Source organism: Otolemur garnettii, unplaced genomic scaffold, assembly GCF_000181295.1.
Source record: "Otolemur garnettii isolate 467f Iridium unplaced genomic scaffold, OtoGar3 scaffold00028, whole genome shotgun sequence".
NCBI classification, from domain to species: Eukaryota; Metazoa; Chordata; class Mammalia; order Primates; family Galagidae; genus Otolemur; species Otolemur garnettii.
The window spans coordinates 13,005,887-13,023,942 of NW_003852423.1; the positions used below are offsets into that span (position 1 = coordinate 13,005,887).

The following is an 18,056-nucleotide window of genomic DNA, read 5'->3' on the forward strand; positions in this document are numbered from 1 at the left end:
GGAGTATTAACATGTACATCTTTAATCCAGCCGAAATTTTAATTTTGGTCTTGTTTGAAATGATATTTAATTTTAACTAATTTTATTATATTGTTATAATGAATGAACATTCCACCCTCTCAGTCCTTTGTTGAATCCTTTCTCTGTTGTGTTGAAATGTCATTTTATTATAAACACTCAATAAGCTCATCTTTGGTTCTGGACTTTCTATTCTGTGTGACTAATCCACTTGTCTGTTCTCGTGGCAGATAGCCCACTGCGCTAGTTACTACATGTACAACCTTGTTGTAGATTCTGCTCTGCAAATTTCCCCTTCATCATTCTTTTCTTCAAAATTTTCTTACACATTTACTCTTTCAGGTAGACTTTTGAATACCCTTGTCAAGTTGTAAAAATGGTCTGGTGAGATTTGTATAGGAATTGCGTTGAATTTATTAAAGACTAAGTTGGAGGAGAATTGACTTTCTTAAAAGAATGGGTTTTCCTCTCAAAGAAGGTGGCATGAGTCTCTATTCCATCTTTCTCATGGCGCCATTTTGGTGAAGTTTTTTAGTTTCCTTCTTTGTTCTTGTTATGTTTATCTCTAAGGGCTTTTCCAGTTTGACCTTTTGTTTGGTCTAGGAATCATTCTTTTGTTATATTTTCTAGTGGCCTGTTGTCAGTATATAGGGAAGCTATTAGCTTTTATGTATTTTTCTTTTCTTAAGTCATGTTCGTGAACTTTCTTATTAGTTTTTATCCCTTTTCAAGTTGGTTCTTGTGAATTTTCTAGGTAGAAAATTATACAATATACAAATGAAAATAATTTTTGGTCTTCCTTTCCAAAATTTATATCTTTTGTTTCTTATTTTCATAAGCATGATGTTTGGTTGAGCTTTTAACAGTTACCCTTTGTTGAATTAGGAAAGTTTTTCTTCCCAGCTTATTTCACTGTGTACTTTTTTTTTTTTTTTAGATCAGGAATGAGGGTTGAATTTTATCACATGTGTTTTGGAGACATTCATTCCAGTGGTTATTCCCTTAGTAATGGACATTTATAGCATTCTAATTTATCTTCATTATGAGCAATGCTGTAATGAATATATTTGGCATAACTTGAACATGGTGAATATGAGGTGGAGCAATTAAGTTCACAAAATCATCCTAGAAAAAGTGCTACACACCTCATTGCAAAATACCACTTCAGTCATCTTCAAAGTACTCCCTTTGGGATGTTACACACTGACACCAGCACCTAGTCCACCCTTCAAAGCAATTTTTCTAGGATGAGTTCATGAAATTAATTGTCAGGCTTTGTACAATAACAGCTCTCATGGCCATTCCAGAAAAAGAGTTCCACAATTGCTTTGAAGGGGGGACTAGGTGTTGACATCAGTGCATAGCTTCCCAAGGGGAGTACTTTGAAGGTGATCCTAGTGATATTTAGCAATGAGGAATGTAACACTTTTTCCGGAATGAATTCAAGAACTTAATTGTCCGACCTCGTATGTCTTTAGAATAAATCTCTAAGAGTGGAATTTTGGGACAAAAGTATATGTACATTTAACATTTTCATGGGTATCAAATTGCCCTCTATGAGCAAGATACAAGAGTGGTCATTTGTCGTGTCATTGTTAATATTTCTATTACTGAACAATTTGCCCAACTTATGGGGAATAATGGAAGCCTATTGTTTTATTCTGTTATTATAACAAATAACAGTAGATTTCTTTTTGCACTTCTGGGGTCAAACTTTCATGACCATGATCTGTTATTATTTTAATCCTCTTCTCAATTTTATTTGGTTATATTTTGTGTAAAGGTTTTGTATTATTATTCATAAATTCTAAGCTCTTACATATGTGTGTGTGTGCACACGTGTGTGTGTGTGCGTGCATGTGTGTGCGCGCGTGTGTGTGCTTGTTTCTGTCCTTGTCTGGTTTCTGCAGAGGAATTTTTTTACTCTCATAGGTTATCTTCAAGATTTTCTTTTTATTTTCTTTGAAATAATTAAATATCATGTAAATTTCACCTTTTTAATGCCATTCTGAAATTGGTTCCTAGAATTATCTGGGGCTGATGCCTTTTATTCTCTGGCTACATTTTAATTTTCTTTGAGGCTCTTGCACTACTTTGCTTTTCCACATTGTGATATTTTCCCTAGCTTTTGATGTGAATGCTTCTTTTTCAGTATTTTTTTTTTTTTTTTTTTTTTTTTTGCAGTTTTTGGCTGGGGCTGGGTTTGAACCTGCCACCTCTGGCATATGGGGCCAGCGCCCTGCTCCTTTGAGCCACAGGCACCGCCCTCAGTGTTTTTTTTTTATCAGTGAGTTTTAGGCTGTCCACGTTGTTCTCTGAGGGCTGCTTTCTCTCCGTCCCACGGATGTTGATTTGCGTCCTCTCCCCATGCTTTATTTCTGTTTACTTGCTCCCCCTTCCTCCTTTCTCACCATTCACACAACTTCCCACTTTGTGTAGAAAGCTTTTGTCCCTGAGCCTTTCCTGAAGGCAAACGCTGCTGCGGCTACTCTCAGGCAGTCTTTTAATTAATAATGCTTATGGCTGTCCATGGCCGTTCCCCATATTCAATGACTCTGAACTTGGAATTTCTCCAGAGAACAATTCTCACCTCTGTAATAGCCTCTTCTCTGCCTCTTTTGGGTTATAGCTTTTCCATCCTATTTCTATTTCTCTTCCTCTTCCAGAAATTGCTCACTTTTTTGGCTCACTCATGTTACTCTTGCCTATTACTCAGTACTCTTATGGGATTCTTTTTCGTTTATCTCTTGCTTCATTTCAATGGTACTGTGAGGGGTTGGGGAGCTAAATGAATATGCTCATGTCGCCATCTTGGATTAGAAGTCTAGATGGGATCTTGTTTGGAAAGCGGGAAGGTGCTGTTGGGGGACTAATAGCCTATGAGAGGCAGGAGTATAGAAATCTTGTGTAGAGTCATATGTCCACCTGTTTTTTCTTTGCTCCTCAGGTTAACTTTGTGCTTTTCATTGGCATCATCATCATCCTTGTGCAGAAACTTCAGTCACCAGATATGGGCGGCAATGAGTCCAGCATTTATTTGTAAGTACCATTGTATGGATGTCACACCCATTTCCAACAGCCATGCGAGTCCTGCATTCAGGTCATAGGCAAGAGAAAGCCTGGGCTTTGCTGAAAGGGTGACCTAGAATGGGTATGTGCAAGTTTTCTTTCTGATTATAGTGCCTTTAAAACATAGCTGCCCCTTCAGCCTTCAGTCAACCCAGGAGCTTCTTATCTGCATGGTTATCGCAAAGATGGAGAAGGGAAAGAGAGGCTGATGGGGCCTGTGTGACACCAGGAAAACCAGGAAGGAAATGCCAGATTCCCTAGGGTGATTAGGGTCTTGGTTGAGGTTAGAAGTTGGGTTTCCTTTAGGGATCCTGGTTCTGTGAGAAGCTTGTGAACATTGCTGGATACTCCATCACCTGTTATCCCCATCCCTGGCCCCACCTCTGGAAGTCACTCAGTCTCTAACAGCAAGTCAGGTGGACATTCTTATGGGTCCAGGTGTTGGAAGGGGTTTCCTTTTAAGCTCTACCTTCCCTCAGGGCCGCTCAACCTCTGCATGTGGTCCTACTGCCCTAATTCCCTCCCTCCCAAGTAGAAAAATGGGTGATTTATTTAGGGCTGTTGGTTCAAGGGCAGCTTCTTACCATTGATCACAGAGCTTTCTCCACTTTCATGGGCATTTGATTTCTGAGAAGGATTTTTTAAAATCATCTCCCAAATAGCTTATTTCTGACTGCCTGACCCACTGCCCCAGACCTGTTCCATTCTGAAATCAGACAGAGCACCTTCCATGTCCCTCTTCTGCCTCATGAATGCATGACCAGCTGGGTGTGTGGGTTATGGGGACATTTCTGATGCTGGGAGGAAGTCAGTGGTCCCCTGTGGTTGGCTGGAGGGACCAATGGGCACTGATTCCAAGGGCAGTCCTGGATTCTGTCTGTTGACAAGGCACATGTGTTGCTTCCTCAGTTCCTCCAGAATAAAGCAGGTTAGAAGGAGCTAAGGTGCCTGCACTGCATCACTGGGTGCACGGTCCTGCTTCATCAGAGACCCCATCCCGGGACTCACAACCAGATGGTTGCTCAGTGGACAATGAGAGAGACAGCCTCCCTCAACCCCCACCAGCCATTCTCCCAGAGAGAAGGAGAGCCAGAAACTTCAGAGCCCAAATCCCAGCTCCATTCCTAAGGCTCCTTTGGGCTTCCCCAGAAGGTGGACCTTACTCTTGGTCTGTCACTTTAGCCTGGGTCCCTCCCATTGTGGAAGCCCTTCCCCTAGGGTAAGGGGTTAGCACAGGGCCATGTTTTCTCTGCCTGAACAGTGATTACATTACATTGGAACAGACGCTTTTTTTTTTTTTTTTGCTATCCACTTACTGTCTTATTTTTTCACATTTTTGCAAGTTTTTACCAACCCCTGCTTGTATGTGTATACTATGCAGTAGAAAATCATTCACTGATGTAAGTCATAAAGTGCCAGATGCCCTGCACTGGGGGGCCATTTTGGCCAGCCCTCTGCACTTACCTAACCTGCCCTAGAGAGGTCATTCCTGCCTTCATTGCAAGGATTCACAAATAGGGCCCTGCTGCTCCTCTCACCTCCCTGTCTGGTGTCAGAAACTGTGTCCTTGTGTCTGGTCTCGGTTTCCCCTGCTTGACTGTGGACTGGCTCCAACCCTAAGCATTACCTCCCATATTTGAAGCCGGTGTGTAGCTGAGTCACCTCCTCTTTCACTTGAGCTCAAGACATTTCCCTCTCTTCCTGGTAGGATATGTTTCTTCTTCTGAGGGCCCCCAGGACTTTTTCTCTGGGGGTCCTCTGAGCTTCCTCTCATTCTGATCATGCAGGGACACATGTAGGAGTCAGCCACAACCTAAATAAAAACACTGAACCCTGCTCAAGCCAGAACACACTTTGGCAGCCCAGACGTTCTGTTCCAGGCAGCAAGAACCCACCCCCCCCCCCAGGGTCTGGGGCAAGGAACCAGGGGCTGGGCTGGGGTTTCGCATTCATCACAGACCAGGAGTTGCTTGCTGTCAGGCCTTCCTAGTAACAGATAAAGACCCCTGGGAATTAGGACATAGTCTGCAAGTTTAAGTATCACATTAATCTAGGACATTTAAAGAACCAGCTAGTTGGCTTACTTCTAGTAAAACATCCCCTTGCAATCTCAGCAAATCCTTGTTTTAGAGAAAGTTGAACATCTCTTGATCTTGAGACCCTAAGGTTAAGAACGCAAGTGGATGCGGTTTGCAAGCCAAGTGGGAGTTCTGGCACAGGACAAGGGGTCAGCTGGATCCCATGCAATTTAGCCACATTTCTGAATGTTTCCAGGGTCAAGGAGACTCTGTTGATGAGGGTGTGTGGTGGTCCAACTGACGATGCTGCTAGGTTCTGCAGAATACTTAAAAAAACCCCACTTACAACTCGGTCCATGCACATTTGATGCTCACAAATACCCAGCGAATCTGGTGGGATGGGTAAGCAATTGCTAGCTGGAATCCTCATTTTCCAGCCAAGGGAACTAGTTACCAGTGCCATGGATCTGGAGGGAAGGAGTGAAGCCACGGCTCTGGTGCAGCCTGGCCCTTTACTCCACTCTTGACTACTCCAGCTTTCCCGCCCTCAGGGATTTACAGAAGGGAAGACAGCGTTAAACATGTGTGCAACGTAGGCTTTCTGGAAGAGGCCCCTGGTGGGTGCCAGCCTTGTGTAAAAGGGCCCCCACCCCAGAGTGCTTGGAACAGGAATTGGCTTTGGACTGGGAGGGGCCTGCGCTGGGAGGAGGGAAGATGTTTGGCAGTGGGGTGGTGGAGGGGACAGGGCTGTTGGGAGAGGGAGATTCCAGAGCTATGCCTGAATTGCCTCGGGCACCAGAGTTCTGTGTGGGGCTGAGGAGCCCCTTCAGATCTGCCCACAACAGCTGTCTGATTTTTTCCTCTGTTTCCAGAACAGTTTTAAGCCTGGGAGCCCCCAAGAAAGCCCAAGAGGACCCCCTGCCTGTGCCCTCAGACCAGCATTCACTCCCTTTCCTGTAGGTTGGTTCCAGTTACTCAGATGATAAGGGTTTGTCCTCCATAGACTGAGACGGCGCTCCTGACCCTGCCTCAGAAGGACCTGTAGGGGTCTTGGGTCCCCACGGGTGGATGGTGGCTTCAAGCCTTCTACACTCTCTGGCCTGGTGCTCCTGTCCGAATGAGTGCCTGGGTCAGGACTGGGGCAGCCGGCAGAGATGGAGGCAGGGGTTGAGTCCGGCTTAGCACATTTTCAAGGTCAAGTTGGTCTGGGGGCAGGGATTAGGATCCTGGTCTGGGGTTGGCATTCATCCAAGGCCAGGAGTAGCCTGTCTTTGCCTGGGGACCAGCATTTCCTTCTATGAGCAGCCAACTAGCTCTGAAAGGGGAGGGGTGAGGTTTCCAGACTAGACCCTGGCTGTGCAGGGAGAACCTCTGACCCTGCCCTGGAGTGAATTGGCCTTGTCCCCAGTGGCCCACTCACCACCAAGAGGGTGGTGCATCCTGGGTCTGGGGTTGGACAGGGACAGCCCATCCGCATCCCATCAGGTTCTTCTCGGCCCCATAGGCAGAACAGCACACCCCTCTGAAGACAGGCCCTGCTGGGTTAGGCAGCCTCAGAGAAGGCTTTCAGCCCAGGGGGTCTCCCCACAGGCAGAGGCTTCTGGTTCACACGGGCTTCATCTTTCACTCTCAAAGTACCTCCTCCCTACCAGGGAGCAGGCAATCTTCATAGTTTCTGGTAGGGGTCAGCAGCAGGGAATTGCTACCTCACTTTGCAGGTGTAGAACCTGAGGCCCATAGAAAGAAGGTGGCATCACCTAAGATCACCCAAATCAGTGGCCAAACAAGCCTGGAGCTCCGGTGCCCCAACCCCCAGGTGGGCTGCTCCAGGCTGGCAGGGAGCACTTTGGGCTGGTTCATCCTGTGGCAGAGGAGGAGGTGGTGGTGAGCAGGGATGCTCCCCGGATCTGCCCAGCTGATCCTCTAACTGGGATGCCAGTGTGGTGGGGAGGGCTTCCTGGGGGGACTAGGCGGGGTTGTAGGGGTGCACAGCATCTTAGTATCAGGAGGGACCTTATGGAGTATGTTCAACTCAGTCCAACACATTCTGTAGACTGCCAGAATCCAATGCTGTGCCCATCAGTAGGGTCACAGGTAAAGAAGACAGGTGTCTTTCCACTGTCCTGCTAGGTGCTTCTGGGGGCTGCAGCCCAGGCAGCCCTGTGTGCAAAGGCTACCATAGAAACTGTGTGCTGGATCCTTGTGTGATGTGAGTGCTGGAAGCAGCTGGGAGCTTCACATGGATGCAGCTGAGCCAGGGCAGAGCCAGGCCTGCAGGCTGAGGCTCCCCATACTGTAGCTGTGGGGGTGCCTGGGCCCTGCACCTACGATGAGGTCTCCCACCTTCTGACTCAGGCTGTTGCTGTTCTCCAGACAGTCCTCACCCAACGCCTTCATCTGAGTTTGATATCCTCCCTTGGATCCAACTCAGAATTTATCTCATCTGCCAGCCTAGGGTTGCCTGTTCCTCTTGATTAAATTCCTTTTGCCTTTTCACTAATCATTCTGACTTTTCAGAGCTTTCCACTTCTCTTTCTTTCTCCTGCCTTTGTCTCTGGCTTTCCTGCCACTATCCTGTTCTCTGTCTTTTCAGAGAGTCCTTTTGCACAGAGTTGTTACAGGTTTGGAGAAGGCCTTTTCCCTAGACCCCTGTCCCTTGAGGGCCCTCCTAGGGTCAATCCTCCCCTGTACTGCCCTTTCATCTGCCCTGCACCAGCAGCAGAAATTCCCAGCCAACTTGTCACTACGTAGTTTTTAGAATATTCCCCTAAAATCCTTTAGAAACTCAGAGAAATCTGTTTACTTTACAAACACCTAGAGTCCAAGAAGGGCAGAGCAGTTTTGGAACTAAAGAAAAAGGCTTTGTAGAGGAGAAGAGCTGAAGCTTTTGAATTTGGAGTGAGGGTTTAAGCTTGATGTACAGGAGGGAACAGCTGAAGCTGGACCCCAGTTTCTCTAGTTTACCCAGGCCAACGTCTGAGGGGTCACTGGCCATAGGACAGACTGACCAACCTTTCAGTATGCATGAGGCAGATAGTAAATTTGAAGAGTAGAATAACCCCCATTCCTGTATACCCAGTTAAGCCTTTGTAGTTATCAAGAAAAGCATGCTTATTTGAGTCTGCCTGTCAGACTTTTGTGTATGTATAAAACAAACTTTCAACATTCACTGAGAACTTGTGAAGGAACTTCTCAGATGTGTGAATATCCCATAATGGTGCTTCTCAAGCTCTGATGTGCATGAGGAGCCCCCTGAGGATCTTGTTAAAATATAGATTCTGAGCTAGGAGTTTGGGGTGGCCCCTGAGAATCTGCATTTCTCAGAAGCTCTGCATTTCTCAGAGCTCCAGGTGGTGCTGGAGCTGATGGTCCACAGCATAGACTGAGGAGCGAAGAATCAAACCACACCTCAGCCTCCCTGTTCTGGAAACTGGGACCCACAGTTCCCACCTGTGAGTGTGGTGTGAATTGAAAGATGCTATTTATTAAATGAGAACCCCAAACCCCACAAGGCACAGGTGTCGGGCAGGCCTGCACTTGACCCACCTTGGAAGTGTGTAAATACAAATCCCAGCCTTAGCAGAATGACATGTGACCACCTGTCAGGTACTCAGGCTTACTCTCAGAGAGCTGGAATCATCAAAAGCTAATGTGTGAGTGCCTCGGGTCTGTGCTACCACATGTAGATCTGTCCTCATTTGTGTCAGATCCACATGCAATTTATTAATTCACTGGCCAGTACCAGGAGCCCCAGTGCCACGTAGCACCTGGGGGGAGGGTTTGTGAAGCAACATCGTATTTTCAGGGTGGCAAGATGACAGGGCTCTTAATCTGTCTCTGACGTGTCTGTTAGAGAAGGAAGTGTCCCCAGCTTGTGCTGGTCCAAGCATATGCAGGACCAGGAAGGGCTGGAGAGGTGGCTATTCAGCCTGAGACCTTCTTGAGGAGATTGAGGCTCTGCCCCCACCTCCCCGAGGATGTAGAGCTGGGCCTCCTTGAGGTTGCTTCTTTTTGCAGGCCACATGGAAGGAGCCTGTGTGCTCCTCTCAGCCTCAGTCCCTGCTCATTAAATTTTTATCAAGAAGTGCAACCTAGCACTGACCATCAGAATGCTCCACCCTGATGGAAATGCCCAGCTGGTAACCACTAGTGACATGTGGCTGTTGAGCTTTAAAATTGTGGCCAGGACAACTGAGGAAGTGGATTTTTAATGTGGTTAATTTTAATTCAAATAACCACGTATAGGAGTGGCTATGTATCGGATAGTCCAAGTCTAGACAGATTAAGAAGCCATTTAGTCTGACCTCCCTCTGCTCCCTGTGCACTGATGCTGAGGTGTGGGGGTGCTGCTCAGTGAGAGGAAGCGGTGAGCAGAAGGGAGTGGGAGGACAGGGGAAGGAGTTTTGTCACCCTTCACAGCCAAGCCTGTTTCAAGGCAGTGTGTGAGATCCATGGTCTGAGTTTCTAGTGAGGTTCACGGCGTGAGTTTCCAGCTCTCATCTTGCCAAGTGACAAGGCCATGCTCTGAACTTGGAACTGATCCTGAAGGAGCCACTGGCTTCCTGTGTGAGACCCAGTCCAGCCCCTACACATGTTCTGTGCGCACACCTTCCCTCTAAGTCAGTGGTTCTCAACCTTCCTAATGCTGCGGCCCTTTAATGCAGTTCCTGTGGGTCGAGACCCACAGGTTGAGAACCGCTGCTATAAGTGGTTCCAGCAGAGTGCTCGTTTGTGTGTGTGTGGCTGTGCACACACGTGTCCACATACAAGCGTGCGTTTTTCTGTTCAGAGGTGCCCGTGTCTCAGCCCTCAGCTTCCTCATTCTCCTCCACTGCCCTGGCCCTGTGTCCACCTTCTCTGTCCTCTGCCCTCCCTGTGATCTGGGTTGCCCGATGCCCCCAGCTGACAGAAGTGCTAATCTTGTCATACCCAGCAGCTGCGTGCAGAAATGCTACTGCAAGCCACAGCGGGCTCAGCAGCACTCTTGCAAGATGTCAGAACTGTCCACCATTACTCTGTAAGTGTGCCTGGCCGTGGCTGTGGCCGGGAGTCCTGGAGGGGAGGGGGACGCATGCTGCCACCGCCGCTGCTGGAGGACAATGGAGAGCCAGCCTGTGCCTCCCAGTCCTGTTCTGTCTCCCCAGCTGTTGCATGTTGATGTCTGTGTGTCTCGTGAGTTCTTTGCAGCCTTGTGGGGGGAGGGCATGGGGATGGAGCTGTGGACCTCGTGGAGCCCTGGGAAGCAGCTCTGCTGTCTTTGCCTCTGCAGCCCCCAGTGTGGCCTTCCCCAATCCCTACTTCTCTGGGCTTTAGCCTTTGCAATTGCCTAATAACTTCTATGGGTCTTAGGGCTTAAGTTCATCTAACTGTCCCCCTGCATGGGGCAGGGATCCTCACTTCAATGTCTATAGCAGTTTATGTGTGAGTCAGCATTAACTCACTCAATCCCCACAATACTCTTCTGAGGTGGGTCATTGTATGATCCCGATTTTACAGATGAGAAAAATGAAGCAGAGAGAGAGCAGGGATTTGAACCCAGGGAGTTCAAATCCTTGAACACTATGCCCCAAGGCATCTCTGCCCAGGCTATCAGCCTCAACTTGGACTTGTCTTTCAGGGAGGGTGCTGCTGCCCCTTCCCTCCGGGCAGCACACTGTAATTGGGGCAGCTCTGACGTTGGAAGCTCTTGGTATTTTAGGACTCTTCTGCCCATTGGTGGTTCCTTGGGGCAGGAAAACAGGCTTAGGCCTTGTGTCACTATCTGTCTGGGTTGATCTGGTCATAGTGTGAGGCTCACGTCTTAAGTTCCCATTCCAGGTCAGCTTGGAAGTACGGAAATCTCAGACTCCTGGGCTCTAGAGACCTCCTTCTCTGTCCTCACTGCTTCATCTGCCAAAGGGGCCACTGGGATGCCCTAGGTCCCCAGCAGAATTCCCTGACTGTGCCGGGCTATGCAGGGTTGTGGGAGAGGAACTTGGTGGCACTGTGGGATGCTTTGATGTCATCACACCCCCACCCTGTGACTGGCCAGGGCTGAGCCTGTGCCTGAAAGGCCGCTGTTCCTCTCACTCTGAACCCATCCCATCTAGTGCCACCACGGAGGCTGGAGAAGTTTGACCTCTTGGTTTCTAGGCCCCCTTTTACAGCTGCAGGGACAAGTACCTGGAAATGGACCTTTTGTAGGAAGGGTGGCCAGGAAGAGGAAGGCAGGAACGGCGGGCATGTCTCAGGGCTGACTTCCCTTCCCCAGGGCCTTCCATGCACGTCTCCTTTACAGCACAGGTCTTACAGGTAGGGCCACCGAGGGCTCCCAAGATGGACATGTGTGCGCATTTCTGGCCACTTGCCTCCGCTTTCTGCCTTTCATTCCTTCTATACACATTCCCCGCAGCCTTCCAGTGCTGGGCACTGGACCCCCAGGGACGAGTGAGACCCGAGCTCCTGGGAGGTGTTCAGTTTGGGGGATGCTGAGGCTCTTGTGGCAGGACTGTGTGGTCCATTCTTTCATTTGTGAAACAAGCTGTTTCTACATGGCCCCTCCATGCAGGGTGTGTGCTCGCCATGGATGGTAACAGAGGCAGAGGCCGGCACAAAACAGGATGGCTGAGAGGATGGACCACTCAGCTGCACATCTGGGCTTAAAGCAGGCAGCTGCTCAGGCCTGTGGGCTCCTCCTGTGGTCTGGGGCCCAGGGGCCTGCAGCACATGCTGCCTGTGAGCAGGGAAGAAACAAGTGGAGCCCCCACTCCAGGGCCTCTTCCTTTTCTGGCTGACCTTCCTCCTCCTGAAGTTCTTCTCAGCCTCCTCCTCCCTCCATGTCTCCTTCCCTCCTTTTTCATCTCCTCCTGGCTCATCCTTCCTTCTCTCCCAGGAGAAGTGAGGCAGCCAGGGGCCTCACATAGACTCCATGGGTTCAGCTTCTCTAGAAACCTAGTTCCCACATCCAAAGAACATTCTCTCCCAGAAGTGCTGTATGAGGGTTACATGGTGCAATTGCCCCAGATCAAATGGCTGCCCTCACACCTGCTATCTGCCCCTGTGGATGGAACTCTGCCAGGAGAGGGCGAGGCCCATCCTCTGGAGGGGCTGGCAGGGTGTGCCCAGGGGCAGCCGCATCTGTAGGGCTGGGCCGGGTGGAGTGGTATCCCGCTCTGGAAGAACCCCAGGAGCACCCCTCTCATAGAGCAGAACCCCTAAGTGCACACACCCTTGTGTCTTGTCATGGGACCTCGTGCCCTGTACCCTTGGAATACAACTCCACCCACTGTTGGCCTAGGGGCCAGTGGCAGGCTGGGAGCCCCGGGAGAGCTGCCCCAGGGGGCTCTTTCTCCCTCACCTGTCCCACTTCAGAGCAGACATGCTCCTCTGCCCTTGACTCAGTTTCCCAGACAGGTGGCTTCTGCCCAGTCACCCCTCCTAAGTCTCTCCTATGTTCTACCCACTGTGTCCTCCCTCCCTCCCTGTCATCGGCAGCTCCTATGACTTTCAGTGACTGTCCCCAGACTCAGGAAAGCCTAGTCTCTAATGGCCGTTGGGGGCTGTTCTTTGTATGCACACGCGCTTCCTTCCAGAGAGGAGGGTGCCCCCAGAAGGAACCCTCAGGCCTTCTGACTCCTGTCCCAGTGTTGTCTGGGCTTTGCTTTTCTGAGGGTTTTGTGCACCCGCCTGTACATTTTTAGTGGTTTTATATGACATTGCCTGGGTGCCCTGAAAACTGGGGATGTCATCCATATATCCTGGGGAGTCCTGGCAGCCCAGGCTCTTGGTGGCCACCATCTCTCCCGGGCCGCTTGTGCTAGGAGAGAATGCTGACGAGTCTGTGGACAGGGCTCTAGCTCTGGGGGGAAGCAAGGGGCTGGGGCTGAGCTCCCTGTCTGATGTGGCTCGGGTCCCAAGCCCTGGCAGTGCCTGAAGCAGGTGTCTTGCTTTCTCCCGACAGACGGCTGGCCCGGTCCACCTTGCTGCTCATCCCGCTATTTGGAATCCACTACACAGTATTTGCCTTCTCCCCAGACAACTTCAGCAAGAAGGAAAGACTTGTGTTTGAACTTGGGCTGGGCTCCTTCCAGGTAGGCCTACTGTGTGTGGAGTGCAGAGCTACCCCGCAGCCCGGACCCTGGCCTCTCATCTGGTGGTGTTCTGGAGTCTGTTCAACTTAGACTCGGGGCCTCAGTGTTTCTGCCTCTGAAGTAAGAGTACTAGAGTAGAAGTGAGCTGGGAGAGCCCTGTCCTCTGTCTATCACTCAGCTCCTGGAAGAAGACACACAGTGTCTGGCATCCCTGTGACAGGTGTCCTAAGCCAGGCTCCTCAGGTGATCTGAGGTGGCACCTCGTCATCCACCTGGAGTGCAGGGGGAGTGGCCTGGTTTGTCCACATCCTGACCTCCTGCTAGACCAGACAGCGGTGAGGGCTGGAATGCTCTTAGCCAAGTCAAGGTCTGTAGTGTAGGACCTGGCCACAGAGAGCTGACGGAGCTGCGCAGGTGTGTGAGCAAAAAGACACATCGGTGAGCGAGCGAGAGGATGAGAGAGCGGAGGCAGTCATACCTCTGGGCATGAACGAAGGGGCTGCAATGAGTGAGGGAAGGGCTGGGTGCATCACAATGAGTAGGTGAGCCGACAGGAGCAGCAGAGCACCAGTAGAGGCTGGGGTGGTTCCCTTGAGGGCACCAGGATAGAGCGCCTCTCCCTCAGCTAGCCACTCACACTAGGATCTGATCCTGATTATCAGAAAGTTACTCTGAGCACTGATTTGACTTTTCCCCCCACCCATTTTAATTAAAGGCTGTTTCCCCTGGTTCAGGTTCCTAGCTGGGGAGTCAGAGCCCAGGGCGCCTATTTCTGCTCACTGACAGATTGTGGGGGCCTTGAGCTGTCATTCCTCTGGCCCCTTCAGGTGGCAGTGTAGGACATAGGGCATTGCAAAGAACTGACTTGCAACATTCAGGAAAATGCTGTTGCTTTGTTCAGTATAGATGTAAAGGATATATGTAGGAGAGCTAAACACGTACAGCCATGTGTTTACTCCATGTCTGGTTCTGCGTTGCTGCATACCAGAGAATCCGGCCAAGGGCACAGTAGGGAGGTGGTGGTGAGTAAAGGCCTGTTCTGTCCTGAAGGGCTCTTGCCCTCAGGAGTCTCTTGATATGTTGGGAACCAAAAGAACATTCTAGAGCCTTCTGGGAAGCTTCTTATAGGAAGTGGGATGAAGCTGGCCTTTGGGAACAGGCAGGATTTGACTAAGGGAAGGTGAGAACCCCAAGCCAGAGTGCATCAGTGGGAGGGGACTTACCCACCAGCCACTTGGCTCTATGGGTGTGCCCATCTTGGAACAGAACTTGTCCCCTATCACCCCGGTCATGGTGCCCCCACCCAGGTCATGGTGTCTTTCTGCTTCCCCGCATGCTATCCCCACATGCCCCAGGCAGCCCTTCAGAGGTCCTCCGCTAGCACTCTCAGGTTCATTCTCCCTCTCTTCCCAGGGCTTCGTGGTGGCTGTTCTCTACTGTTTTCTGAACGGGGAGGTAAGATCCTTGCTCTCTGGCTTCTCAGCAGGCAGGTGGGGTTCACTGGGGAGCACTCAGGGAGCAGCCTGCTGGCCTTACTGGGCTGATCCCTCAGGGGAGGGCTCTGGCAGGCTATGAGCACTGGGGGGCTGGCTGGTCACACAGCTGCCAACATTGGGTGGTACTAGGGTCTCCTAACACTTTCTACCCTGTGCCCAAATCTCTCCCACTTGGCAGCTGTGCTATGAAGCCCCACCCCAATCAAGAGCAGAGTTCTACCTTGTAAAGACATAAGCTGTGCTGAGCATGGATCTCCCTGAGGAGCCTCAGTGCAGATCTCCCTGGGGGCACTCTCTATAGGATGCTCTTTAGTGAGGAAGAGTTGACATGAAGAAGGGTCAGGCATGGGGCACAGTGCCTACAGGTCATGAGGCTGTGCTGGGCAGAGCTGCTGAGTCAGGAGCCACCCAGCATTCAGTGCTGCCCCCAGCAGGCCAGCCAGCATGGCCCAGACTATCCCCTGGTAAGTTGGGGACTGAGGATTTTGAAGAGACCCCAGGGAGAGACCTGGAGTCTTCCAGTAATCCTCCATTTTGAGAACTGTTAGTTTGGGGGCTTCCTCTGTATTCTCCTGAGGTGATGCCCTTGAGTAGAGCCCAAGAACAAAGGTGTCAGGGCTAGGCTGAGGACAGGCTGGGTGGGATGGGTTTGAGAATGGGCAGTTATTTGTGCACCAGCACTGGGGTCTTAGCTGCATGACCTCGTGACCTTGGCAGGTTCCTCCCCATCTTCTACATCTGAGAAACATGGAGATTGGGCTTGTTGTCACCAACATAATCTACCGAAGGGTCAGATTAGGGCAGATAAGGAGAGGCAGCAAGGGCTTTGCAGGCAGTGTCTGGGAGAGCCAGGAAGTAGAGTATGTGTAGCTTGTCCAGAGCTTGTAGTGGAAGTAGGGGCAAGAACTGGAAAGGGTGGGTGTAGGTGCTGCTTTCGGTTGTGTGGTTTGTGCAGTGCACAAAGGACCATAGAAGGTGTGTGGAGGCTGGGACTTGATATGGCCCCTACTCGCCATGCTATAGGCTACATGAGGGTTTGCTATTCCAGGGGTGCACTGTTTAGTGGTTCTCAGCTCTACTGCACATTGGAATCACCTGGGAAGCTTTAAAAACTATGGATGTCTGGGTCTTACTCAAAGATACTGATGCAATTGTTCTGGGGTATGGTCTGCGCATCTGGAGTTTTCAAAACTCCCTAGGTGACTCTCCTGTGCACTGTTCATGTGCTGTGAAAATGGGGTCCTTCTGCTGCTGACTTGCCTTCCCTGTGGGGCTCTTTCCTGGTAGAGTTGATGGACTAGGCTCTCACTGGTCTGCAGACAACAGGGGCCCCTTAGCAGGCCTTGTTCAGTGACCAGTGAGCAGGAAAGGACTGTTCTGGTCAGCTCCTCAGGTGTGTTCTTGCCTATGGCTGGTCGAAGCACCTCTGGAAATCTCAAGGGTTGCAGGTTGTGGCAGGGGACTGCTGGAGGTGGCAGCTCCAGCCTGGAAAGGACCCAGGCCTGGTGACTGGAGAGGATGTCCACCTGGAAGTGACTGTCCAAGTTGCTCCCTGCAGGTGCAGGCGGAGATCAAGCGGAAGTGGCGGAGCTGGAAGGTGAATCGCTACTTTACCATGGACTTCAAGCACCGGCACCCATCCCTGGCCAGCAGTGGGGTGAACGGGGGCACCCAGCTCTCCATCCTGAGCAAGAGCAGCTCCCAGATCCGCATGTCCGGCCTCCCGACTGACAACCTGGCCACCTGAGCCACCCTCCCCTCCTCTCCTGCATCCACAGGCTGGGGCTGCGGGCAGGTGCCGGCCCACGCATGTTTGTGCCTCTTCCCTCCCCTTGGGTGGGCCCTGGGCTGGAAGCTTGGCTCTCCAGGGGGGAGAAGGAGGAAGAGCAGACTGTATTGCCCCTCCCATCTTGGTACTGGCCCCCTCCAGTACCTCCCAGACTGGTCCCCTGGGTCCTGACCCAGACATGTAAATATTCCTCGAATTTGGGAAAGTTCCATTCTGTCCCCTTGGCCCCAGTGCCCTGCTCCTCTCAAACCAGGCCTCAGCTCCACCACACTGTGTCTCAACCAGCCTCAGTGATGGCCTGACCCCGGCTGTGAGGCCTTGTGAGCTAAGGCTGGAGAGACCCTGCTTTGGGAAGCTGGGGTGGTGCCTGCCCCAATCACTCCTGTATTGTCTGACTTTGGATATGAACCTCCCTGAGTCTGCATACCACCAAAAGGCCCTTCTCAGGCCTAGGCTCAGTCCCTGAGGCCTACCCAAGGTCCAGCGTGGGTGGCCAAAGTGCCCTTCAGTGCAGGCCAGTCCGTGGCTCCCCAGTGCCCACCTGCCATCTTGGTGTCCAGGTGCTCAGCTTCTGGATCCCAGGGCAGGGGGATAGCTTGAAGGCTCTTCCAGTCAAAGATTTCAGTTTGGAGGGGGGCTGTGGGTCAGGAAAAGTTCTGGTGCTTTTCATTTGATCCAAGAAGAGCTGAGAGTCAGCAATGTGGATGTGATTAGGACAGAATGGAACAAGTGTGAGAGACCCATGGAAGATCTTCACCATCTCCATTATTTTACTCCCAATTCACGATGAGCTGGCTGATGGCCTCCTTTCTGCCCCTCCTGCCACCACTAGATGCCCCAGAGAAGCTGCTTCCTAACGACACCCACCACAGAGAGCCCCTCAGCACCCTCTCCCAATTTCCCCATGAGTCAAAGCCATGACTAGGATGAACCAGCCGCCTGCCTGTGACGTCAGTGAATCATGAAGCACCTCCCACCTCCACATACACACTCAAGTCTGAGGCCCAGGGTGCACCCCCCTTCCCCATGATGATGGGGAGCCCCAGGCACCAGTTCCCTGGGCTTGGACTTAACTATTGAAATCCTTCTGAGGCCTCTGCAAAGACTTCCCTCTATGCCCTTCACCTTGAGCCACCAGGGCGTCCAGTGGAGAAGCCACACTCACCACGCCCACCAGCAGAAGCTGACTCTGATAAAGGGTGTGCTCCCTAACACCCATCCTGACCTCTAGCTGCAAGTGCACAGCTACCGCCTAAGAATGTGAAAGAGAGCAGTACTAGGTTGGGGAGGGAGGAGGAAGTGCCCTGTGCAGGCCCAGTTTATTTCATTTCAGCTCCTGGTGTGTTTGCCGACTTGTTCCATGATTGTGTTCTGGAATGTTTGGGGAGTTTGGGTGGACTGGGGTGTTGTTTCACTTGGTCCTGTGAAGGAAGGGGCCTGGTTGACATGGGGAAATGCTTCTAGAGAGGCCTTCAGAGTGACTGGCGAGGGTGCCAGTTGCTGCAATTTGGAGAGGAGCCCCATGTCCTCAGCCAATAAAGTAAGTCCCTGGGTCTTTGGCAAAGACAGAGGGAGAAAGGAGCTACCCACCCTTTCC

The 18,056-nt window shown here is 51.0% G+C and overlaps 1 protein-coding gene across 5 annotated transcripts in view; it reads left to right on the plus strand.

Annotated features, from left to right (window-relative positions):
* ADCYAP1R1 (ADCYAP receptor type I) overlaps window positions 1-16,981 on the plus strand; it is a 51,519-nt gene extending 34,538 nt beyond the window's left edge. The window contains exons 12-16 of one of the 5 annotated variants that reach the window (XM_012804349.1): window positions 2,966-3,057; window positions 5,978-6,061; window positions 13,045-13,174; window positions 14,588-14,629; window positions 16,229-16,652. In XM_012804349.1, the coding sequence (XP_012659803.1) occupies window positions 2,966-3,057; window positions 5,978-6,061; window positions 13,045-13,174; window positions 14,588-14,629; window positions 16,229-16,417 (537 nt within the window). In that variant the 3' untranslated portion in view covers window positions 16,418-16,652. Of the gene's footprint in view, window positions 1-2,965; window positions 3,058-5,977; window positions 6,062-10,038; window positions 10,123-13,044; window positions 13,175-14,587; window positions 14,630-16,228 lie in introns of all 5 variants that reach the window. The other 4 variants (XM_003788557.2, XM_012804350.1, XM_012804351.2 and 1 more) reach the window with 4 other exon arrangements.
* The last annotated feature ends 1,075 nt before the right edge of the window (window positions 16,982-18,056 follow it).